Genomic DNA, 26850 nt, shown 5'->3' on the forward strand with positions numbered 1-26850 from the left:
CGCCGGCGAGCATGGCGACCCACAAGCTGTCCTCCTCTGAGCACCCTCACCAACCAGCTCTCTCTACTCAACGCTTGTAACCATGCTGCCTTCCCAGCACCAAGCTGCATTGTACATCCAATACAATATGCATACAGAGAGCACATTGTGAGTTTCCTTTCTCCATCCCATCCTGAGTGTGAACCAGATTAAGGTAAATCTTCACTGTAGATTATAGATATTATGTTTATGTAATTATTGGGCTCTCAATTCTAAATGAAAATTTGGTTATATTACGACATTTTAAGTGGATATTGTAGGGGATACTTTTATTTTGTGTGGATTGCAAAAATAGCCTTGTGCTTCCCATCCAAAAAGTTTTGGCCGAATTTTGGGCGCTTTGGCCGTGAGATGGCTTGAATTTGGCCGTGAAGCTTGTCGTACATCTGGCAACCCTGCAACAGGCCACTGACCAGCAGTTGACTTCAAAGCGAACATACAGTTGCACACACGGTATGCGGGGTCTCGAAGCTCATCTCTAATCAGTATATAATAATCACTTTAAGTCCTCTTCCTTACGAGTCCACAAACGTTTTAGGTAAAGGTTTACGAAACTGTTATCACCAAAAGGAAATGTGCGATTTGCTTGAGTTCGTGTTTTTACCCCATAATTTCTCTTCTTCCATGCCCTGCCCACTAACAAGGAATTTAAGATCGTCGGATAGACAAGATGAAAAAATATATATATTAGAAAGTCGGGTTAATATATAGGACTAACCCGCCACAAGGGGTCACAGCTCAAGATTGAAGAAGCCGCAAGTCCAGAAAACTGTGAGGACAAACTTTTTCGGAGTGAGAGTTGTAAACTCTTGGAACAATCTACCAGAGAGTGTTGTGACGGCACCGAGTGTGAGCTCTTTCAAGACAAGACTTGACCAACACTGGAGTGGGTTCAGGTACATTCAGGAGTTGGTGCATGCCCAGTACCTGCCAACAGTGCGTGACAGAGACGACCGATTGCCCAGGCGGCTAGTGAGCCGATCTTTTGGTGAAGAAGATAAATGTAAAGGAAAAATGGCTGCATAGCTCTGATGCGGCCGTATCACCTCACGTCCATTAAATGACTCAAATTTCACCATATCATAGTAAGTTCTTTCTGTTTAATGTACCGGGGAAGTTAGGTAAGGTTAGGTAGGGTTGTTTGGTTTGGTTGGTTAGGTCTGTTCTTTATACCCACAAATGTTAAGTAGTTTTTATTTAAAAAATATACATTTTATAGCATTTGGTAAACTTGCATTGTCACACCGTTCTCTGTTAGAAAGTCAAAAATATATTTTTTTTATTGTATTTGTGTGTGTTTAGACCGAATATGACCTTCATTTTTGGCGGAAATATGCCTTTTTTTATGAAATTTTTTCGTTGGACGTTTTCCGAAAAAAATTCATGGCAAAATACACCAAAAAAAAAAAAAACACAAGAAAAACAAAAGCCAAACTTAACCTAACTGCCTGACTCTCACCATATGATGGAATCACCTATTTCTTACCTTATTGGCCTGGTTCTCGTTCATCGGTGGATTCTGAGATTCTTACACAACGCCACATATGTTGGTCTTTGCGATATTTACATTCAGTCTTGCTCTTAGTACACTTTACTGAGGTTGGAAGAACACCATGAGATCGAAAAAATGCTATAGTTTCTTCTTTTTTTTTCCAAAAAACTCAACCAGCTCCATATAATTTAAGTGACACTCATCGCAGACTTCCATGGTCGGAACTGAACTTGAATTTCGAAATATCAGGGACCCAAAATAAAACTCGAATTTGATTGGGCCAAATATACTGCGAATTAAACCCAAAATCATTTTAATTGGTTCCAAAAACAAAAAAACTTTTGATTGGCTTAAACTAACCTAACCTAAATATTTCAGTAGCTTAAAACTTTGGGGCATGCCATGTCCGAAAGTACAATACCTTAGTTCGAAGTGGAAGGACCAATACAAATATTACCTTCACTGCTGTCGGATATGAGTGGAAGGTCAAGAAATACAAAAACCTGAACAAACCATACTTAACCTACCTAACCTAACCCCTAGTGTGTAGTGTGTAAGAAACTTACCTTAAGTAAGAGATACAGGAGGATAGAGTGATGCGACTAGAAGGAGGAAGTGGTGTCTTCATCAGTATCCGTCTCTTACCACAGTACTGTACTGTACCATGCATGGTGATCTACATGGTACTGACACTGAATTACATCTCGGACACTTTACAAATGAAACAAGAACACCATGAGCCCTAAAAATGTCAATGACTGCTGCTTCATTGTCCAGCGCATACTGAATAACAAGCCAGTCGGCAAGTGTACTGTACATCCTTCTCACACGGACTCCATCTTCCAGGATCGAGACGCATTGATTGGTGCACAAGTATTACGTCACATCGGCACTCACGCTGATTAGCACACAGTACTGTGATGTCACATCAAACACGTTAATTGGCCGAATATTATAAAATAAAAGTTAAAACTCTAAAACTATCGATTTCCTACAGAAACGTTATGGAATAAATTATTTTTAATTTTGTTTTTTCTCTTTCTCCCTTAATATGACTCAATGTTCAGTTAGGTGTTGGCAACTACTAAATATTAACCTTAGTAGGAGCTTACCAGTTACAGTAAAATATCTACTGCCATATTTAAAAGCTTAACTTAACCTCACCAAAACTAATGTTACACTAACCTAACCTGTTAGGGTCAATTTATTATAGATGTCATCATGCAATATTGGATTTTTTACAATGCTACTCATAAGTTTAGACAAAAACAAAATGACTTGGCGGTTTTTTCTCATAACCGAGATATTGAGAGTTGAAAATCAGAAAACCAGTAGAAAAATTTAAGCTATTATTGCATTTTTTGCCGTCACCTGAATCTCTTGACTTTTTTTACTTTGCAATAGTTTAGATAATTCTAAGACTTTTCTTCTCTGACATTTCCTTAATCATAATGACTTTTAGGAATGCATCCCTTGCAATAACTGTAGTATTCCTGTACAGTGGTCCCTTGGTTAATGAACACAATTCGTTCCAGAAGGTCGTTCGTTAACCGAAAATTTCATTAACCGAAACCATTGTTTCAATGGGATTTTCGGTAATTGGTTCCAGCTCACCAAAAATTACGTACAAACTAAAAATAAATGCAGTAAAGTACACTTACTTTGAGGTGTGCAAGTCGAAGGCTCTTGGTTGATGATGATGGGAATTAGAATGGGGGTGGAGGAGAAGGAAGAAGAGAAGGCCTTGGGGTGGAAGAGAAGTCACCCCATGCTGCCATTTCACCCATAAAATTTTAGTTCACTTGGTGTAATTCAAGATTATTTTCTTTAAATCAACACTGACTGCATTATATATTGGCATTATGTAAAATAAACTTCAGAATGACCAATAATTGTACTGTAAAACGTAAAAATAGTTTATGTTCAAGAGAGTCTCAAGCAAGAAGCTTCTTCCACTGAGCAAGGAAACACACTGACGCCATTTTGGGTGTGTTGAGTGGCTGTTTGGCGCGCTAAAAACTAGTTCCCTGTACTTCAATTATGTTAAATAATTGTTAAAATGGCTAAAAACTTTAATATAAGACTTGGAAAATTATTTAATAGTACAACCTTCTTGATATTTACTCAAATGGTAACGAATTTAAGTCCTAAAACAGATTACTGTATTGGCGGACTAATACTACAGCTAGTGAGCAGCCAAATGCAAGCGAAAACATGTTGGGAAAAATTCGTAAGGAATTCGTTAACCGAAATGTTTTCGTTAACCGAAGTGAAGAATCTTATGGAAGGTAATTCGTTATCCGAAGTGAAGAATCTTATGGAAGGTAATTCGTTATCCGAAGTGAAGAATCTTATGGAAGGTAATTCGTTATCCGAAGTGAAGAATCTTATGGAAGGTAATTCGTTAACCGAGGCGTTCGTTAACCGAGGGATCACTGTACTGTACTTCCATCCTGATATAATGAGGTTGGGTTATTCCATTTTATATTTAATATTGTAAATTATACAATGTACCAGTTGCTGGAAGTGGTCCTCTGTATGGAATGGTCGCTAGGAAGAGTCCTGTGTATGTTAAACTGTCACATGAAGAAAATGGCAGCAGGGACTTATTATTGGTGTTACAGGATGAAAAAAAATGTGAAGATATCATACAAATTATAAATACTCTTCAGTTTTTAAGGATTTCTTCAGGTAGCTAATAAAGAAGTTGTCTTGTAGAAACAAAGTTAACCTGTGTAACCATTGCAGACTATTATCAAAACTTTGTTATAAAACCTTATATGACATACACAAGTAAGAAATGCATCATCAAAACATGAATATTGAGGTTAATCAAGACTTGCTTACTCTTTATGTTGTTTATCACATTTAATTATTTTTGTATTTCAGGAAGGCCTGAGAGGAGGGCCTGGTTCCTGCTGGGATTTGTACTGACTCACTGAAATCTTAACTTATTTAATTGTGGATCAAGCTTTACTTCCTCTCATGGTTGAGGATGGGGCTTCGGTAAGTTTGTGAAGTTTGTTGTAAAATATGTTTATGTTACTGAATCTCAACAAGTTATTTCATCCTCTGAATATTGATGTGGTAGATTTTTCTTGCTTATATCAGGGATGTTTTTATGTTGAGTCAATTAACTTCCTCTAGAGAGGATGTACTTTATCATCCCAAGTTTCAGTGCCAGGAGAGTTGCTCTTCATTTATGATGACATATTCTGTCCAGGGGGAGGGATGAGGTGTCTGGAAAGAATGTCACAATATTGTTTAGAAAAAGTCAAAGGATGTAGACATATCTTTTGAATTGTCTAAATAGTATTATTATTATTTTTTTTTTTTTACGGAGAATAGCCCACCGGGGCACAGGTCATTGAGCCACAACAGGGCCTAGGGTCGAAAAAATAAGAGTAAAAAGAAATTAAAAATAGAAGAGAAAAAGACTATTAATCCTCACCATAAAAATGCTGAAAAACCAGCTTTTTGAAGTGAGACTGATTGTATGAATATGGAAACAAAGAAGAAGGCAGAGCATTCCACAGTTTGGCTGTTTGACGAAAGAAGGATGTACTAAAACGGGTAATTCTAGTGTGACCGACATCCACACACAAATGGTGGGCACTGCGTGCAAGATGGGTTTTACGAGCCTATGGCCTTGCCGGCGGTACACAGGTGCCAAATCCACCAAACATTGCCCATTAAAGTACGTTTAAAAGAGAGAGAGTGAAGCAACATTGCGGCAAAGAGAAGGGGAAGAGAGATTATCAACTAAAGGAGGAGAGCTAATAAGACAAAATGCCTTTGGTTCCACCCTATCTAACAGTTGGACAGAAGAAGAGCCACCCCAGATATGACAACAGTACTCCAAGTTAGGACGAATAAATCCCTTATAAACTTGAAGCAACTGCTCAGGGGTAAAGTAGCTATGGCACCTGGTCAGCATTCTCAGCTTTCGGGAGGCATCTTTAGCAATGTTGAGGATGTGTGGCTTCCATGACATATTAGAGGAAATGGTGAGGCCTAGAAACAGATCTAGTTTTAGAATTGGGGGAAGGGGAAAATGTGAAGAGTGAAGAGTAGAATCATCAGAGTAAAAATGGATAGAATTAGTCATATTGTGAAGTAAATCTTTGATAAAAAGAAGGAAGAGAGTAGGTGAAAGAACAGAACCCTGTGGGACACCACTATTGGTAGAGAAAGAACGAGAGCTCAATCCCATGACTACAACTGCCGTGCATCGGTTCTCAAGGAAGCTAGAGATTAGAGAACAAAGTGGAGAAAAGAAACCATAAGAGGGGAGTTTAGAAAACATGCACGACATAGATATAGGCATAGACAGCAACATAAGTAAATTTGCTGCTGACACTAAAATAAGGCATGTACAGTAGTTAAATCTAACAAGGACTCTGCAAAACTACAGGAAGATCTAAAAAAAATTGCACGGTCTGAAAAATGGCAGATAACATTTAATGTAAACAGAGAAACCAGATATCAGATGTTATTGAGAAATCAGACTGTTGGAAAGATTTAGGAGTACAGAAGTAATGATAAGTAGGAATCTTAAACCAAGACAACAATGCATATTTGCTCGATTCGAGGCTAACAAAGTAATTTGGTTCCTACAAAGTAGTGTTAGTTACAAGACTTGGGAGGTTATCCCAAAACTATATCTTGCGCTTGTGTGACCTCACTTGGATTACACAGTTCAGTTCTGGTCACCGGACTACAGAATGAATATAAAATCCTTAGACAAATTTAGATTTAGGCACGAGATAGGTAAACACTGGTTGGGAAATAGAGTAGTGGATGAGTGTAACAAGTTATCAAACTTCATCATTAACTCAAACATGCTGGGTAGCTTCAAATATAAGTTTGGACAGATATATGAGCGATATTGGTTGGGCATAAATGGGGCTGCCTAGTATGGGCCAATAGGCCAGCTGCAGTTTCCTCCATTCTTATGTTTTTATGTTCTTTGTGGAGCATAATATGAATAAATATGATTAATATAATATTGGCACATGTATGACCATGACAATAGTTATGTGGGATTCATTGTCGTTTGTGGTTAGTAGTTTTTTCCTTCCAAAGTATTGAGTAGGTGGGCACTTCCTAGACACTTGGAATGACACAAGGTAGTCCCTGTGAGATGCACATTATAACATTGTTTCCACATTCTGCTGTAAAGGTGAAGCAGCTGAGAGGATACAGGGGGTCCCCAGGTTAAGAACGGGTTCCGTTCCTGAGGACGTTCTTAAGTTGGGAATGTACATAAGTCAGAACACATACCCTATGTGCACTATATCATAGACCAAGTCCTTTTATACATCTTGAATCACTTAATTTACGAAAAAAAGATAAATTGAATGACAAAATACAGTAAAGTACAAATTAAAGTTTAACAATTACATTGAATCCTGGGGCCGGCTTGCATGTAGAGATGGACATTTGTAGGAGTGACAGGATTTATTGGGTAGGTTGAACTGAAACTTTTTTCATCATAAATTTTTCTGTAGCATCATAGATATTCAATAATACCTCTATGAATTTTGGTGAATCTTGCTGTGTTGGCATCTTGCTGTTTAAATGTAAACATTCCTTCTTCAATAAGCCTGAAACCATCTGCCATTTCTTTTGTAATGAATCCCTTTGGTTCTGGAGTTTCAGCTTCCTCTACATCCTCTGACAAAATTTGCTTGTCCAGTTTAGTCAGGTCCTCACTGCTTAATTCTTCAGCATGAGACTCAAGCAACTGTGTGACATCATCCTCATGAATATAAAGCTGGAGTTTGTTCCCAAGGTCTACCACTGTCCGTGTCACTTCCCCAACGTCAATTTCAAAGTCCCCGATAACGTCAGCAAACTGTGGGCAGTGTTTTTCCAAACACCATTTGCCCTTACCTTGAAGCAGTTAAACCAGCCCCTACTAGCAACAAAATCTTCCCCATCACTTTCATCACCACGTTTAGTCTTCAAGTCTGCATGCAAGCTTCTCGTTTTTTACTGAATCGAGGCTAAACTTAGAGGCAAATCCCGTTGATTTTGATCTTCCATCCATAACACTAACAATATTTCCATTTCAATTAACATTCCACTTCTTTGTTTTGTTGTCACACTTGAGTGCTTTGGTGTAGATCATTTTACATATTCAAAAATGTATTTTTGTGTTTTAAAATTGTTCCGACCATTGACCGACTGAAGCTCAACACCTTACCAATCACTGAAGGTGTTTCTCCTTTTTTAGAACATTTAATTACGTCAACTTACTTCCATCATAATTGTTTTCCTTTTCTTGGCTGCATGTGACTGGGTGCGATGTATCACTCCCCACGTGCCACTCCGCCTCCCCTCTATGCCACTCAAACTAGTTCTCTTACGTAACTGCTACAAACCAGTTGGACCACGTCGGATTTTTTAAATAATTGACTTTATGGGATCTTGTTCATATTGGTGGGTGTTCGTAAGTCGCGCGTTCATCAGACGGGACCCCCTGTACTGGGTTTATCTTCAGTCTTAAGGATTGGTAGTTAGCACCCAGAACATCCCCAGTCAATCCAGCTGTTAGTCAGTACTGTACTGTAATTATGGAAGTGAGGCTAATTGATTACAGAGCCAGCCAAGTTGTTTCCTTGGGGAACTATCTACTTTACAGTAAGTCTTCCATAAACTATGGAATTCCGAAAACTTCAGCATTGTAATACTGTTCACTTTATTTCAGACATAAAGGTGTGAGTGGACGGATGTAAGAAAGGACCGTTATGGTAACATCAGGAGGCCATCCCACACAAACATCTCCCACCACAACTTCGTCTTAAAGCTCTATAAAACAAGAGCCAGAACAATTCCTCACAACTGTGCAATAAGTCAGTACAGTATGAGGATTAGTGAACATTTTTCGAAGAACATTGTAAGCATAATTAAGGTAAATGTCAACTCTCCGATTGTTAAACAATATGAAAGTCAAGTTGGTGTTCTAGGAAACTGTGAGAATAAACACAAGGTTCACACAAGTGAATCTCTCCTGAAAATATCATTTAAGTGGTTCATTGTGTTATATATTGTCTAAATACAGGATGAAGAGTGTTGCAATGTTCAAACTAAACTATTACCTTGTGACTTGCACTTGTGTACACTGCTAATAAATTTTCCAATATATAAATGTGACATGTGTTTGCTGTGCTTGTGTACTGTTGAGACAAAGTTCACTTGTGGTAAATGTTTCTCATACAAGAGTAGCTCAAGAACCACATACATGTGCAGAATTATTAATGCAAGTTTAGTTGTGAAAAGTGGATAACCTTTGTATGCGGTGCTAAAGTTACCCAAATGTGTGTACACTGATGGATATATTTTCTTGTATGGAGTGTTGTAAAGTGTGTAAAAGATGGCCCAGTTTATGAATCAAATAGCAGGACCTAGTGGGCCAAATAATGATCAGTGTGGGGAAGTTTTTGGCAGTAATGATGCTTTGAAAATGCATACATGTACACATGAACACATAGATGATAAGATAAGTATGAAGTGTGAAGAGTTTGAAGAAAGCTTTAACAGTGACTATGATGGGACACATCATGTGACTGCTGATGAGACAGACATTAAGTGTGAAAAGTTTGAAGAAAGCTTTAGCAGTGACTATGATGGGACACATCATGTGACTACTGATGAGACAGACATTAAGTGTGAAGAGTTTAACGAAAGCTTTAACAGTGACTATGATGGGACACATCATGTGACTGCTGATGAGACAGACATTAAGTGTGAAGAGTTTAATGAATGCTTTAGCAGTGACTATGATGGGACACAACATGTGACTGTTGATGAGAAAGGTCTTGATGAAGATTGTGGTAAAAGTTATTACAGAGAAGACAAACTGAAGCAGCATATGGTTGTACACACTGGTGAGAAGAATTTTGAGTGTGGTAAAAGTTATTACAGAAAATATGAACTGAAGAATCATATGGTTGTACACACTGGTGAGAAGAATTTTAAGTGTAAAGATTGTGGTAAAAGTTATTACAGAAAATATGAACTGAAGAATCATATGGTAGTACACACTGGTGAGAAAAATTTTAAGTGTGAAGAGTGTGGTAAAAGTTATAACAGAAAAGACAATCTGAAGCAGCATATGGTTGTACACACTGGTGAGAAGAATTTTAAGTGTGAAGAGTGTGGTAAAAGTTATTACAGAGAAGACAAACTGAAGCAGCATATGGTTGAACACACTGGTGAGAAGAATTTTAAGTGTGAAGAGTGTGGTAAAAGTTATAACAGAAAAGGCAATCTCAAGCAGCATATGGTTGTACACACTGGTGAGAAGAATTTTAAGTGTGAAGAGTGTGGTAAAAGTTTTTACACAAAATCCCATCTGAAGAGACATATGGTTAGACACACTTGTGAGAAGAATTTTAAGTGTGAAGAGTGTGGTAAAAGTTATTACACACTTACTGAATTGCATAAGCATATGGTTGTACACACTGGTGAGAAGAATTTTAAGTGTGAAGAGTGTGGTAAAAGTTATTTCAGAAAAAGTGAACTGCATAATCATATGGTTGAACACACTGGAGAGAAGAATTTTAAGTGTGAAGACTGTGGTAAAAGTTATTTCAGAAAATATGAACTTCAGAATCATATGGTTGAACACACTGGTAAGAAAAATTTTAAGTGTGAAGAGTGTGGTAAAAGTTATTACACAAAACCCCATCTAAAGAGACATATGGTTAGACACACTTGTGAGAAGAATTTTAAGTGTGAAGAGTGTGGTAAAAGTTATTACACAAAATCCCATCTGAAGAGACATATGGTTAGACACACTTGTGAGAAGAATTTTAAGTGTGAAGAGTGTGGTAAAAGTTATTACACACTTACTGAATTGCAGAAGCATATGGTTGTACACACTGGTGAGAAGAATTTTAAGTGTGAAGAGTGTGGTAAAAGTTATTACACACTTAGTGAATTGCAGAAGCATATAGTTTTACACACTGGTCAGAATTTTAAGTGTGAAGAGTGTGGTAAAAGTTATTACACAAAACCCCATCTCAAGAGACATATGGTTAGACACACTTGTGAGAAGAATTATAAATGTGAAGAGTGTGGTAAAAGTTATTACAGAAATGATCAACTGCAGATGCATATGGTTTTACACACTGGTGAGAAAAATTTTAAGTGTGAAGAGTGTGGTAAAAGTTATTACAGAAAAGGTGATCTGAACAGACATATGGTTAGACACACTACTGAGAAGAATTTTAAGTGTGAAAAGTGTGGTAAAGGTTATTACAAAATCCCATCTGAAGAGACATATGGTTAGACACACTGGTGAGAAGAATGATAAGTGTGAAGAGTGTGGTAAAAGTTATTACAGAAATAATCAATTGCAGATGCATATGGGTTTACACACTAATGAGAAGAATTTTAAGTGTGAAGAGTGTGGTCAAAGTTATTACAAAATCCCATCTGAAGAGACATATGGTTAGACACACTGGTGAGAAGAATTTTAAGTGTGAAGAGTAAATGGAAGTGTTTATTGTATTCCATGTAGCAAATGTAATTGTAATTATGTAGGACAAACAGGAAAAACACTGCAGCTCAGAATCAAACAACATAAGTATAATATCAGAACAGCATCTGAAAGCAGTGCCTTGTTCGTTCATGTTAGGAATAATAATCACCCCATTGCTTGGGAAAAAAGCTTGGAAGTATTTAAATCATCTTGTGTCATAGAAAGACTTCTGGTCGAAGCTAGTTTGATTAAGGAATTAAAATCAATAAACCTTAGTGATGGTCAGTTCAAAACTGATAATATGTTACATAAATTTATTTGTCAGTGGCCCAAGGTTAAAAATGCTTTGAAAACCTTTGATCTAGATGTATGATAGTTATTTTGTGGGTCCCTTATTTTTTACCTGACCTGACTAGTCACGTCACCCCTCTTCTCTTAAGCTCCTCTACGTGTGTGTTGGTGTGGGGATTAGTGGATGACATCATTATGACCTGACCTCATGTTTAATAAGGTCACCCTGTATATTTAAGCCTCTCTCTGTCCATGTAGTCCAGTTGCCTCTGAAGATGTCTTGAATAAAGACGAAAGCTAAGGTGCTCCGTTGTTTCCATTTTCCCGTGTGATTTTATCAAGATACATATATATATATATATATATATATATATATATATATATATATATATATATATATATATATATATATATATATATATATATATATATATATATATATATATATATATATATATATATATATATATATATATATATATATATATATATATATATATATATATATATATATATATATATATATATATATATATATATATATATATATATATATATATATATATATATATATATATATATATATATATTGCTTTTATCCTCTTTGCCACTGATCGGCTTGTTAGCCGCTTGGGCGATCTGTCATGTCTCTGATTACTTTTCCTTTTCATTTATCTTCTTCACCAAAAGATCGACTCGCTAGCCGCCCGGGCAATCGGTCACATTTCTGTCACGCACTGTTGGCAAATACTGGGCATGTACCTGAACCCTCTCCAGTGTTGGTCAAGTCTTGTCTTGAAAGAGCTCACACTCGGTGCTGTCACAACACACACTGGTAGATTGTTCCAAGATTTTACAACCCTCACTCTGAAAAAGTTTGCCCTCGCGGTTTTCTGGACTTGCAGCTTCTTCAATCTTGAGCTGTGACCCCTTGTGGGGTGAGCGTCCGCCTGCTCCAAGTTAGGACACTCAACTGCGTAGTGCCCCCTGAGATGCTTATACACCTCAACTAGGGCCCCCTTGCCCGTCTGTAGTATAAGCTAGACAAGTTCAGGCGGTCCAATCTCTCAGGGTAGGTGAGGTGCCGAAGTGCAGGCACCAGTAGTCTCTCGCCAATAACGACTTCCACAATAACGTTTTCGACAATAACGGTAAGTTACAATAGATACCCATTTCGATAATATCGTCTGGATTCTCTTGATTAACGGAGATTTTGCGGGAAGCGTCCGTGCGCATCAATGATAGCGTTTGTTTGCCGCCATGTTGATGGTGTAGTTGTCCGCTCCGCCTCAATCTCACTCTCACACACCCTCCTCCGTGGAATACAGCGTCTATAACCAGTGGTTGCTAGGGTCGGTGATCGATAATGGTTTCCACATTTTTGCCTGTGAGGGCTAGGGGAGGTGGTGGAGGGAGTGATTTGCCGCCTGAAAGCCCGGGAACTTTTAACGTGAATGAGAAAAAAGACCCCAATGCTAAGAGACAAAGCCACAAGAAGCATGCCTACTCGGTCAAGGATAAAGAACAGATTGTTGAGCTCATTGAAAGTGGTGCTGTAATGGGCCGAGTCCTTTCACTTTATAGTCCATCTAAGCTGCCACTATGTGTAATGGGACGTTTTCTTTCTACTTCATATTTTAACATCCAGATATTCTTTTCTGTTTTTAGTCTTCAATTCTTCATTTATATATATACTTTATATTCTTATTTAGTACGGTATTCTTTTCTTAGTTATGTATATTTTTTTTTATTAAACTTTCATGGTGTCTTTCAGTGGCGGCTCGTGAAAAATAAAATGGAGGGACTGCAAGCCTCACACAACAGTAGGATACACAAATTTGACCTACCTCAGGTATGAGTTGTAGTTGATGTCCACGAATTCCCAGGGCAACGATAAATTAATCATGTTATTCATATGTTTGGCTGACTGCTCATATTTCACTATTTTCTGTGGCAAATGCCTCAAGTCAGTCACACCACTTTTCGTCCATGCCGAGTCCCCACCAAACAATAAGCATGGAAAGCAGAATAAAGTATTTGCCTCGTCACAACCACAGAGCCATTCACATTTCTGATAAACACTCATGTTAAACTGGCGTGTATATTCTTTGTTCCTGCTTGTACTGTTCTGTTGAATGGATAAAACTGGTGTAGGTCTTCCTCTTGCTTTGATTTCAGTCTTTTCATTTAATGTCAGCTGGGAAAAGTTGATGTTTTGCAAATACTTCACTCGATTTTCCATCGTCAAAGGGTAATTAAAGAAAGCACGATTTAACCACACCGTCCACACGCAATGTAAACACGTTGTACGAGACTGAGCTGCTTCAAGTGCAGCTCATTGCGTGCGGCGGCGGCGCCAATTAATAACAGACATGAATCGTACAGCATTGACAGCAACTATGAAAGTAACTTAAATTTTGGTCTGATTTTAATGAAAATTCACTTAGCAACGTATTGAAAATAATTAAATAACATATAAAATGATATATTTGTTGGTAGTGTATTATTCAGCTGTCTCTCTAAAGGAATCATACGCCTGGCAGTGAGTGTCTGGGGGGGACTGCAGCTCTGCAGCCCTATGCACGAGCCGCCACTGGTGTCTTTATTTAATAATTTCTATGCTTTGTCTTTAGTTCCACAATGTACATAAATGTCTTATATTTCTTTGCTTATACTTTCCAAGTCTTTCATTTCTTTTCATATATAATATTAGATTTTCTAAATTTCAATGTCCTTACCTTTCTGAAGTATACTCTGTTTTTACTTATATTATCATACATGGGTTAGTCTGGGGTACCATGTTATTCTTAGTACAACACTTATTATACTTACAAGGGTATGCTGCCACCACCCAGACTTTTGTTAGAATATAACATAACTCATGGACAACTTTTGGGTAGTGTGATAGATGTATAGGCACGTGAGTAAGTATTATTACCTGGGAACCAATGTTCAGAAGGAATAGAGTGGCAATACTCGTAGATTACTATTTCAATATTTATTAACACAGTGAGTGAATAAGATGTTTCTTAAATTCACTCAGACAAGACTGGACCCTCAGGTCCTACTGTACCATTGACAAAACAGATCCACAATTACTTATTAATTCATTAAACACTTCAAGTACTTATTACACCATTTAACTACTTCAATTACTCACTACTTAATGAGACAACTGTTGTATTATTTCTCTGACAAGTAAGATTCAGGAGTTACTATATATGGTCAGATAACACTAGACCCTCAGGTCGTACTTTTATAAGTAACAAATTACGTCTTCAATTCTTGGTTACAACATTTAACAATCATTATATTATTCCACTGTTACTGCAAGTGGATAATATGACACCCTTGACACTATCCCGAATTAAAATAGTCTTTATAACAACATGTTACTTCGGAATGACTAACGTGACACTTTAACGAGTATTCAGTGGTTTGGTGGACTCAACTCCGAGAATAACAATAACCCTGGTACCACCAACATTCATGGATTCAATACTTAACCTGGGATGACTATTTTCTGCTAGTCATCGCCAAGCATGGATATTAATACGGCTCCATACATATAGCCGAGAACAATAGATGGACCACGATCACAAGACTGAGTCAGCGGTGCAAAGTTGTTTACAGGCTCGCTTGCTAGCTCGGAGCGCCCGAGGACGTTGACTCGTGACATGCTGTCAGAGTCGTCGATGACGTCTCCTGAGGAATCTCGTCCTGGGATTCTAGTCTCGCCACCTTAAAGACATCCTTCGAGAGCCATCTTGCCCATGGGCGGCTCCCGAACCTCATTAGTGTTGCCAACACACAAACAGCGTCTTTTTTTTTTCTTTTTCTTTTTTTACGGGAATTAGCCCACCCGGGCACAGGTCAAACGACCCACAACGTAGCCTGGGGGGCGAAAAAAAAGAACGGAAAGAAATTGAAAATATAGAAAAAAAAGGTTATACTGTATTAATCTACACCACGAAGATGCCGGAAAACCAGCTTTTTAAAGTGAGACAGATTGTAAGAGCATGGAAACAGAAGAAGGCAGAGCATTCCACAGTTTGGCTGTGTGAGGAAAGAAGGAGGTACTATAACGGGTTATTCTCGTGTGACCGACATCCACAGAGAAATGGTGGGTACCGCGGGCAAGACGTGTGTTACGAACCCACGGCCTTGCCGGCAGTACACAGGATGCCAAATCCACTGAACATTGCCCGTTAAAGTACCTGTAAAAGAGAGAGAGTGAAGCAACATTGCAGCGAAGAGAAAGGGGAGAGAGATTGTCAACTAATGGAGGAGAGTTAATAAGACGAAATGCCTTTGATTCCACCCTATCTAATAGTTGGACAGAAGAACCACCCCAGATATGAGAGCAGTACTCCAAGTTAGGACGAATGAATCCCTTATATACTTCGAGCAACTGCTCAGGAGTGAAGTAGCTGCGGCATCTGTACAGCATTCCCAACTTTCGGGAGGCAGCTTTAGTTATGCTAAGGATGTGTGATTTCCAGGACATATTGGAGGAAATGGTGAGGCCTAACGTATTTATTTCAGAATTTGGGAGGATGATAGCGTCCTAAAATGTAATTGGTGGGAGATCGTCTACTTTACAAAGTGTAATTGGTAAATATTGAGATTTGTTAATATTAAACTTGACCAACTTTGTATCTCCCCATTCAGAGATGCATGGAGAAGAAATCATGAGAGTGAATATTTAACTTCACTATACTGTACAAAACATACGTCTGGCAACTGTCCAGACGACACTTACTTAATATTAATCCTTTCACTGAGTAAATGACAATTTCACTGTTACAACATGAAAACTGATATTCACAAAATTGACTAAGTTAAACTGAATTAATATGGCGGCAGGGACACTAATTCACATACCTGGAGATGCATGGAGAAGAAATCACGAGAGGGTGATTTTTACTCGGGGATCGATATATATATATACATGCCTGAGGGCATATCGGCCCCAGAAAGACTAATCATACTAACAATAGACCTATTCAAAGTGGTCGCTTTTTACCTAGCTGTGACCGTCGGTGTCACACATCAGGCTAATTTTTTTACATCTATCTTTATGATCTAATCAGAGATTGAGTTTGTCAGGAAGGAGGTGAAATGGAGTTATATATGCACTAACAACTATACTCGCCTGACCGCAGACCACATCCCAGGCCGAAACAGCCGATAAGTCTTGGAGAATTTCGAGTTCGACAGGAAATGTTCAGGAGATTAATGACTTTCTTAAATAGACAACTGATACTAACTAAACTACAAACATCAGATTCCCTGATGTTTGGTCGACAAAATAATATAACTTCAGTAGTGATCGGAAATACAGGATATCCCTACGAACGACAAAATAAGCCACTAACTGACACTCGACTCACTTACTTGACAAGTTTTACTAACAATACCGACAGTTGAAGCTTTCAAAACCATTCACAATGGATCTTGAATGTTTCAACTGAAAACAAACATATCTAGGTTGCCTCACCAATTGCAATCACAGTTGCAATTTCAAATTCTGTCATTACTAAGGATTAATGAAGTCTCGGGTACATTCTAAGATTGAGAGAAAACGGAGGACTCAGGCGTCCTGAAGCGATGAGAAAACGGACTCCTCAGATGGGGAACTCCAATAAGAAAGCATAGCTACATGTGTTGTGGGCTATTGAGCGTAATATGAATCGTCTGATTTTACGTTAACTGACGTGTATGATCGTGGTCATTACACCAGAAATGAAGAAAATTGCCTCCCAATAGGCCAAATATACTTGGGAGCAACAATACATGGCCTACTGCAAGGTGAACAATATAGAGAACTCCCTAATGTGGTCATGGATGTCCAATTCAGATGTCGTATCTTCATGATAAACTTTTGTGTGCAATTACGTTAAAGATTTGAGTTTGGCAGTAAATTTTATGGATGTGTTCATTTCTGTCATAAAATAGGGTATTTGATAATAAATCCAGGAAGGAGATGCCATCCTTATATGACTTAATGAAGGCGGTGCCCCGCATATACAATAGCAGTATACAAGTTTTAGACGATCAATGGAGAGACTTAGATGTCATTGCTATACCACCCGAGATTAAGGACATAGTGGACGTTTATACAAAACTAGGAGAACTTGCGGACGGTGTAGGTGTTTCCCAATTTAAGGACCTTTGTACATTTGCTTTGCAGGTATTGTCTCTTCCAACATCCAATGCAGATGAAGAGAGACTATTTTCTAAATTGAATTTAATGAAAACAAAATCCAGAAACGTTCTGCAAACTCCCTCTAGTAATTAATTAATAGCCTTGTCAGAGGCTGTGAAATTCCAGGATGGATGTATAAATTTTACACCAAATCAGAGGATGCTAACTTCTATTTTATATTTTTTTGTTCAATTAGTGTTTAAGGTTCCCATGTTATGTTATAATATTATATGATTGTAGGGTTTTTGTATGTGCATGTTTATATTTTGCCAAGATGTTACAATAGTTATACCTAAAATTCACGCTTTTTAATGTCCATTAATACCCAAAGAAAACGTGAGGAAAAATGACGTCATAGAGTTGAGGAATAAACGGCAGCGCTGATTGGAACAATCTACCAGAGAGTGTTGTGACGGCACCGAGTGTGAGCTCTTTCAAGACAAGACTTGACCAACACTGGAGCGGGTTCAGGTACATTCAGGAGTTGGTGCATGCCCAGTACCTGCCAACAGTGCGTGACAGAGACGACCGATTGCCCAGGCGGCTAGTGAGCCGATCTTTTGGTGAAGAAGATAAATGTAAAGGAAAAATGGCTGCATAGCTCTGATGCGGCCGTATCACCTCACGTCCAGAAAATGACTCAAATTTCATCATATCATAGTAAGTTCTTTCTGTTTAATGTACCGGGGAAGTTAGGTAAGGTTAGGTAGGGTTGTTTGGTTTGGTTGGTTAGGTCTGTTCTTTATACCCACAAATGTTTAGTAGCTTTTATTTAAAAAATTACATTTTTTAGCATTTGGTAAATTTGCATTGTCACACCGTTCTCTGTTAGAAAGTCAAAAATATATTTTTTTTATTGTATTTGTGTGTGTTTAGACCGAATATGACCTTCATTTTTGACGGAAAATAGCCAGGGTTTTTTTTATAATTTTTTATTTCGTTGGACGTTTTCCAAAAAAAATCATGGCAAAATACACCAAAAAAACACAAGAAAAACAAAAGCCAAACTTAACCTAACTGCCTGACTCTCACCATATGATGGAATCACCTATTTCTTACCTTATTGGCCTGGTTCTCGTTCATCGGTGGATTCTGAGATTCTTACACAACGCCACATATGTTGGTCTTTGCGATATTTACATTCAGTCGTGCTCTTAATACACTTTACTGAGGTTGGAAGAACACCATGCGATCGAAAAAATGCTATAGTTTCTTTGTTTCTTTCCAAAAAACTCACAATCAGCTCCATATAATTTAAGTGACACCCATCGCAGACTACCATAGGCGGAACTGAACTTGAATTTTGAAATATAAGACCCAAAATAAAACTCGAATTTGATTGGGCCAAATATACCGCTAATTAAACCCAAAATCATTTTAATTGGTTCCCCCCAAAAAAAAACGCTTTGATTGGCTGTGCGACGTGTACGGGAACGCATGCGCGTGATGATTTATGAAGGAGACGCAGGAGACACGCAGTGTTGAAGGTGAGGCAGGCGATGATGGAGGAAGATTAATGGATGAAAATAGAGAAAATTTTGGATAAGCTACCTACATTATACATTTCCGCCGGTAATGTAATAGATGAAAATTATCTAATAATTAGACGTCTTATTCGAATATGATAATAGATTAGTGGTAGGAATGAACGGTGTGTAAACGCAATAATACCTAGCATTTTTCCACAAACTACAACAGTGTTCACTATAATATAACAATGAAAATCTGGGATTTTTATAATTGTTTTCAATCAATTACACTCGCGGGTTAGTCCTATATAATTACCGGTAAATTTACGACTGCAAGTGTCCCGAGGGGTTAACAAATATGTTTTCCAGTGTATTCTGGTGTGTTTTAAGGAAATTTGACCTTCATTTTTTTTCAGAAATTTATAGTTTTTGCCCCCACCCCCCCAACAATAATGGGGGAGAGTCTGGGAAATTGGGGTTTTTGGGTCAGGGAGAAAACGAATCATCAAACCAAACAAAACCTAACCCAACCCAACCACTAGCCAGGGCCAGTAGGCCTTGCTTAAACTAACCTAACCTAAATGTTTCAGTAGTTTAAAACTTTGGGACGTGCCATGTCCGAAAGTACAATACAGTCGGCCCTTAACATACGCGGGGGTTGCGTAACAGAGATACCCGTGGATGTTAAAAATCCGTGTACTTTTGCTCCCTCCTCTGCCTCCTCCACCTCCTCACCGTCACTACTGCCGGCAACAAACACAAATGTTTTGTGAATAACTGCACCTCCACTTCCTATGTACAGTACTGAACTGTACTGTGCTGTGCATTTTTACAAACAATAAACATGGCAAGAAAAGCTATTAAAAAAAAGAGATAAAAATTTCACTTTACTGTACCGTACCTATCCTCGGCAACAGGACGGGGGTCATCGGGCTCATCGTCACTCAATTCCATAACGGGTGGTGAAGTGGGGGCGACGGTGGATTCAGCTGCTTCTTCACTGCCGCCAGTGATTGATGGTGTTAAATCTCTCCTTTGGTGATCAAAGAACATGGTGATGGGGAGTTGTCGTCTCTTTCTTTTCATTTCTTCCATGATGTTTTTGTATGGAGCAAACATGTCATCCATCCCTCGCATGAATTTCAGGGCACGCACCATGGAGGGGTCCATACTATAGGCTAGGTTTTTCAGTGCCTCAATATTCCTGGTCATCTCCCCTAACTTCTCCAACGTTATTTCTTGGTGCTCTTCCTCTTCCTCATCCTCTTTCCACTTTCGCTTCCTCTTCCTTGCCTGAGTCTACTAACTCCTGTAGATCCTCCTCGGTCAGCTCAGTGTCGTGCTCTTCAATTAGCTCCCTAATATCGTCCTCTGCCATGTCCTGGAAGCCTTCAGCAGCCACTTTCCTTGACAGTGCCAAGGTCTTTCTGAATATTTTCATTAAAATCCGTCAAAATTCTTTTTCCTTGTCATTGTCTTAAGCACCAAACAGCTCCTCCCAGTCTTCTCCTTGAACAGGGCTAGAGGGTACGTGTTTTTCGTATCATTTTCAATTAAAAAAATGTTACAGCACATGTATATTTTACCTAAACTGTGCCTGAATGAATATATTCTCAGAAATAAATACAGTATTACCCCGCCTAACGCGGTTTCACTTAGCGCGTTTTATCATATACGCTGTGCCTCGCCAGAGCTGAACTTTCACTTAACACGGATTTTTTCATCATATACGCGGTGAGTGTCCGGCTCGAGACGCTATTTTTAGATTTGCCCCACCTGCCACCCTGCCTGACTGCCTGTTTTATCTCAGAAAATTCATACAAATTACCCGGCCAGAATATAATTTACATTGATGGAATTCTTATAATTTGGTGATCATTTTGAATATAAACATCATATATTTTGCATTAGACATACAAATTTTAGATAAAATGTTTACTCTTGAGTAAATATGTTATCTTTTGTGCAAAATATATGACATTTATATTCAAAATATTCCTGGTCTTACAAGGAATCCAGCAATGTCAATTATATTATCCTAACTTTAGTTTGAGGTATTATTTATTACAAAAAAGTTAAGTATTCTGGTTTTCCCACACATCTCCTTGGGACGGTTGGTGGGGGGTGGGGGGAGGGAGGGACCGACCGACCGACCATCTGTTACCCTGTGAAGAATATTTTTTTTTTTTTATTAACTGAAGATATTTGTTTTAGCTCATAAAATTCATACAAATTACCCGGTCAGAATATAATTTACATTGCTGGAATTCTTATAATTTGATGATCATTTTGAATATAAACATCATATATTTTGCATTAGACATACAAATTTTAGATAAAATTTTTAATCTGAGTAAGTATGTTATCTTTTGTGCAAAATATATGACATTTATATTCAAAATATTCCTGGTCTTACAAGGAATCCAGCAGTGTCAATTGTATTATCCTAACTTTAGTTTGAGGTATTATTTATTAAAATTTAGTGGTTTTCCCCCAAAAATTTCTCAGAGAGGGAAGAGCCGGCAGTGTAGTGTGAGAGGGGGAGGGAGTTGAGTCCATTATTTGAATGGACATTAACTTGGCGACTGTATTTCTCTATTTCTCTTAAGTATTAATTGTGTGCATGTACCATCATAAAATTAAGATCTTATTTTTACTACAACATAGTTGTGTCTTCAAAAAGTGGAGTTTGGGGGTCGGGCCGGTTTCTATTGGAATTAATCCCATATGTTCTGTTGTTCACTTAATGCGGATTTCACTTAACACGGGACCCTCTGGGTTCTATTGACCGCGTTAAGTGGGGTACAACTGTAGTAGTTTTGCTGAAACGTGATGTATTTCAATGTAACATAGGATAAAATACATGACGAAAACAAAAGACCTTACCTAATCTTCTGATGTTCAAGAGATGTTACTCCTTTTTTTAATAGTTTTCGGTTAAAATACTGTTATATTAAAATGATATTCTGTTCATACTGTGCTTGATATACTACATTCACGGAAATGTAATATTTTTGCTGAAATGACGTACGTATTACAGTGGAAAGTGGGATAAAATCGTGACGAAAACAATGACTTTAGGTTTCTTTCATTCAAAAGATGTTACCGTAATCGCTTTTCGAATAGTTTTCAGTTAAAACAACTGTTGCTTCACAAGTGAATTAGGATAGAATATTATTGTAATACAACAGTTTTTTAACTGAAAACCATTCGAAAAGCGATTATGGTAACATCTTTTGAACGAAAGAAAGCGAATGTAATTGCTTTCGTCACTTTCCACTGTAATACGTACGTCATTTCAGCAAAATATTACATTTCCATATTCTCAGAAATAAATAGTAGTTTTGCTGAAACGTAATGCATTTCAATGTAAATTAGGATAAACTACATGAAAACAAAAGACTTTACCTAACTTTCCGATGTTCAAGATATGTTACTCGTTTTCTTAGTAGTTTTCGGTTAAAATACTGTTATATTAGTGATATTCTTTTCATACTGTGCTTGATATAATACATTCACGGAAATGTAATATTTTTGCAACTACAATGCTGATGTCAACACAAGCGTGGTTACAGCGAGACTGACTGAGTGAGGGAGATCTATGCGTGTGTGTGTGTGAGGTTGCGGGAGCGGGCGGTGTCCCGTGTTCGGTGCCGCGTGCGAGTTAAATGGCATGCGATTTGAATGTACTTCAATTACTTCAAAGTACAGAATATTCCTCCGGCGGGGCAATCCGCGTATTTGCAAATCCGTGTATGCTAAACCCGCTTGTGTTAAGGGCCGACTGTGCCTTAGTTCGAAGTGGAAGGATCAGTACAAATATGACCTTCACTGCTGTTGGATATGAGTGGAAGGTCAAAAAATACAAAAACCATACTTAACCTACCTAACCTAACCGCTAGTGTGTAGTGTGTAAGAAACTTGCCTTAAGTAAGAGATACAGGAGGATAGAGTGATGCGACTAGAAGGAGAACTTATTTGAGCCAGTCAACTAATGCGTGCTTTCGTACTGCGTGATATTAAAATGCCTAACATTTTCTTTGTTTTTATCTGTATGCTTCTTTGTAAGTCCTGGAATTCGTGGACATGGTCTACGTTTTCCTACGTTTTCAATTTTCTCTGAAAAGTTTCTTCTCGAAAATGGCTTTTCCAGCAGTTCCTTAACTAAATATGTGTCCTATTCTACCACAGTTTCCATTGCAAGTAGAACATTTATAACACTATAAGTCTATAACACTCGGGTAGCAGAAGCACCACAACACACACGAGGGGAAGAATGTAAACAACACGCACTACCCACGCAGACTACGTGGGTGGAGCCCCACGGCCTGGCGCATCATATCTGCCATTTCACCGTGGTTTGACTGTGACGTCAGCGAGTTGCACTCGCAGGCTTTCATCGAGGTGAAACAGCACCTACCGATGCGCTTGGGAGAGGAGCTAGCCCCGGCCGCGCTCCCTTACACAGTACTGTTACTAAGCGCTAGGCTGCATTTTAGAGTATAAATGTAAATTTTTTATTTAAGATGAATAAACAAACAAAAAGCTCTGAGCAGTGAGCGTGCACCGCATGCGTAGCATGCTCAGAGGATTCGCCACTGGTAGTTAGTATCCAGAACATCCCCAGTCAATCCAGCCGTTAGTGAGTACTGTACTGTAATTATGGAAGTGAGGCTAATTGATTACAGAGCCAGCCAAGTTGTTTCCTTGGGGAACTATCTACTTTACAGTAAGTCTTCCATAAACTATGGAATTCCGAAAACTTCAGCATTGTAATACTGTTCACTTTATTTCAGACATAAAGGTGTGAGTGGACGGATGTAAGAAAGGACCGTTATGGTAACATCAGGAGGCCATCCCACACAAACATCTCCCACCACAACTTAGTATTAAAGCTCTATAAAACAAGAGGCAGAACAATTCCTCACAGCTGTGCAATAAGTCAGTACAGTATGAGGATTAAAGAACATTTTTCCGAGAACATTGTAACCATAATTAAGGTAAATGTCAACTCTCCAATTGTTAAACAATATGAAAGTCAAGTTGGTGTTCTAGGAAACAGTGAGAATAAAAACAAGATTCACACAAGTGAATCTCTCCTGAAAATATCATTTAAGTGGTTCATTGTGTTATATATTATCTAAATACAGGATGAAGAGTGTTGCAATGTTCAAACTAAACTATTACCTTGTGACTTGCACTTGTGTACACTGCTAATATATGTTCCAATATATAAATGTGACAAGTGTTTGCTGTGCTTGTGTACTGTTGAGACAAAGTTCACTTGTGGTAAATGTTTCTCATACAAGAGTAGCTCAAGAACCACATACATGTGCAGAATTATTAATGCAAATTTAGTTGTGAAAAGTGGATAACCTTTGTATGCGGTGCTGAAGTTACCCAAATGTGTGTACACTGATGGATATATTTTCTTGTATGGAGTGTTGTAAAGTGTGTAAAAGATGGCCCAGTTTATGAATCAAATAGCAGGACCTAGTGGGCCAAATAATGATCAGTGTGGGGAAGTTTTTGGCAGTAATGATGCTTTGAAAATGCATACATGTACAGATGAACACATAGATGATAAGATAAGTATTAAGTGTGAAGAGTTTGAAGAAAGCTTTAACAGTGATTATGATGAGACACGTCATGTGACTGCTGATGAGACAGTCATTAAGTGTGAAGAGTTTAATGAATGCTTTAGCAGTGACTATGATGGGACACATCATGTGACTGCTGATGTGAAAGATATTAAGTATGAAGAGTTTAATGGAAGCTTAAACAGTGACTATGATGGGACACATCATGTGACTGCTGATGTGAAAGATATTAAGTGTGAAGAGTTTGATGAAAACTTTAGCAGTAACTATGATGGGACACAACATGTGACTGTTAATGAGAAAGATCTTAATGAAGAGAGTGGTAAAAGTTATTACAGAGAAGACAAACTGAAGCAGCATATGGTTGTACACACTGGTGAGAAGAATTTTGAGTGTGAAGAGTGTGGTAAAAGTTATTACAGAGAAGGCAAACTGAAGCAGCATATGGTTGTACACACTGGTGAGAAGAATTTTAAGTGTGAAGAGTGTGGTAAAAGTTATTACAGAAAAAGTGATCTGAAGAATCATAAGATTGTACACACTGGTGAGAAGAATTTTAAGTGTGAAGAGTGTGGTAAAAGTTATTTCAGAAATTGTGAACTGGTTTATCATATGCGTGTACACACTGGTGAGAAGAATTTTAAGTGTGAAGAGTGTGGTAAAAGATATTACAGAAGTTGTGCACTGTATGATCATATGCTTGTACACACTGGTGAGAAGAATTTTATGTGTGGAGAGTGTGGTAAGAGTTATTACAGAAGACATGAACTGCAGGATCATATGCGTGTACACACTGGTGAGAAGAATTTTATGTGTGGAGAGTGTGGTAAAAGTTTTTACAGAAATTATGAACTGCAGAAGCATATAGTTGTACACACTGGTGAGAAGAATTTTAAGTGTGGAGAGTGTGGTAAAAGTTGTAACAGAAAAGCTGATCTGAAAAATCATATGGTTACACACACTGGTGAGAAGAATTTTAAGTGTGATGAGTGTGACAAAAGTTATTACAGAAAAAGTGAACTGAAAGTACATATGGTTAAACACACTACTGAGAAGAATTTTAAGTGTGATGAGTGTGGCGAAAGTTATTACAGACTTACTGAATTGAAGAAGCATATAGTTGCACACACTCGTCAGTATTTTAAGTGTGAAGAGTGTGGTAAAAGTTATTCTACAAAACCCATTCTGAAGAGGCATATGGCTAGACACACTACTGAGAAGAATTTTAAGTGTGAAGAGTGTGGTAAAAGTTATTATACAAAAGGTGATCTGAAAAAACATATGGTTAGACACACTACTGAGAAGAATTTTAAGTGTGAAGAGTGTGGTAAAAGTTATTACAGAAAAGAACATCTGAAGAGGCACATATATAGCTGTGCACACTGGTAAAAAGAATCTTACATGAAAGTTTAAGGGAAAGATCTTATAGAAAATTTGACTGGAGAACTGTATGGTCTTGTGTGTTGGTAAGAATTATTCAAGTTCATATAATAGATTACTAATATCCAGAAAAGATGTTCTGGACATGGATAATTGGTTATCCACCTGGTAACACTTTAATGTGATGTTATGGTGGAGAATTATATGAGTACTGTATGTTATCTTCACCAATGTCACACCTGGTACTAAAGTGAAGGCTGGTCACTGCACTATGTCCTCACTCTTGGTTCAGTTAGATATAGATATTCCTGTTAGGTTCACTAGGAGTCACAAATAATATGTTTGGGTGTTTATCTTATTGTTAATGTTCCAAGTAAACACTTGGCACCTTTTCCATTTATTATAAAAATATATAGTTTTAGCATATCACAATCTGTTGGGTTTATTTATGAATTAACCAACACAGGGTTCTGAGAGAATTATCGGGCTCAGGGCTAGAGCCGGCAGTCACACGTCTAGGCAGGGTGCTGTACAGTCTTGATCTCTGTACCAGCCATTAACTTGCCTACTTAGTTGACAGGTTTACTGGGCCGTGGAGGTGACCTGAATGTCTTCTGCAATGTGACCGGATATGATGTGTTTGATCTATGCATTCCTGTGTGGAACATAACTAGACATAATGGGGATTAGCCCACCCGGGCACAGGTAACTGACTCACATTGGGGCCTGGGTAGCAAAAATGTAATAATAATAATAATTCATAGTAAATATAATTTATAATAAAGAAATAAAAAATGAATATAAAGTAACAATAATAACACCTTAATAATAATAAAGAACCATAAAGAAATACAAAAATGAAAAAAGATCAAAAGTGAGAA

General features: G+C 37.9%; 2 protein-coding genes across 4 annotated transcripts; both read left to right on the top strand.

Moving 5' to 3' along the window:
* The first annotated feature begins 893 nt into the window (after nt 1-893).
* LOC121859516 (gastrula zinc finger protein XlCGF57.1-like) lies at nt 894-11105 on the top strand. 3 transcript variants are annotated; one of them, XM_042356376.1, is made up of 4 exons: nt 894-1124; nt 4421-4537; nt 8244-9410; nt 9738-11105. In XM_042356376.1, exons 3-4 carry the CDS (start codon nt 8910-8912, stop codon nt 10827-10829), a joined length of 1593 nt encoding a protein of 530 aa, XP_042212310.1. In that variant the 5' UTR covers nt 894-1124; nt 4421-4537; nt 8244-8909; the 3' UTR covers nt 10830-11105. The 3 variants fall into 3 exon arrangements, with proteins under 3 accessions (XP_042212310.1, XP_042212308.1, XP_042212309.1); XM_042356374.1 differs by having other exon boundaries at nt 8244-11105; XM_042356375.1 differs by lacking the exon at nt 4421-4537 and having other exon boundaries at nt 8244-11105.
* Nucleotides 11106-13098: 1993 nt separating this feature from the next.
* LOC121859518 (gastrula zinc finger protein XlCGF57.1-like) lies at nt 13099-26642 on the top strand. Its single transcript, XM_042356377.1, has 3 exons — nt 13099-13164; nt 17852-18180; nt 23786-26642. The coding sequence occupies exon 3, from the start codon at nt 24452-24454 to the stop codon at nt 25976-25978; it is 1527 nt and encodes a 508-aa protein (XP_042212311.1). The 5' UTR covers nt 13099-13164; nt 17852-18180; nt 23786-24451; the 3' UTR covers nt 25979-26642.
* Nucleotides 26643-26850: the final 208 nt, after the last annotated feature.

The sequence above is a fragment of the Homarus americanus genome, unplaced genomic scaffold, assembly GCF_018991925.1.
Source record: "Homarus americanus isolate GMGI-L3 unplaced genomic scaffold, GMGI_Hamer_2.0 scaffold7626, whole genome shotgun sequence".
NCBI lineage: Eukaryota > Metazoa > Arthropoda > Malacostraca > Decapoda > Nephropidae > Homarus > Homarus americanus.

Excerpts from the sequence above, each read along its gene's own strand:
- LOC121859516 (XM_042356374.1), top strand. The coding sequence starts at position 8,910 with ATGGCCCAGTTTATGAATCAAATAGCAGGACCTAGTGGGCCAAATAAT.
- LOC121859518 (XM_042356377.1), top strand. The coding sequence starts at position 24,452 with ATGGCCCAGTTTATGAATCAAATAGCAGGACCTAGTGGGCCAAATAAT.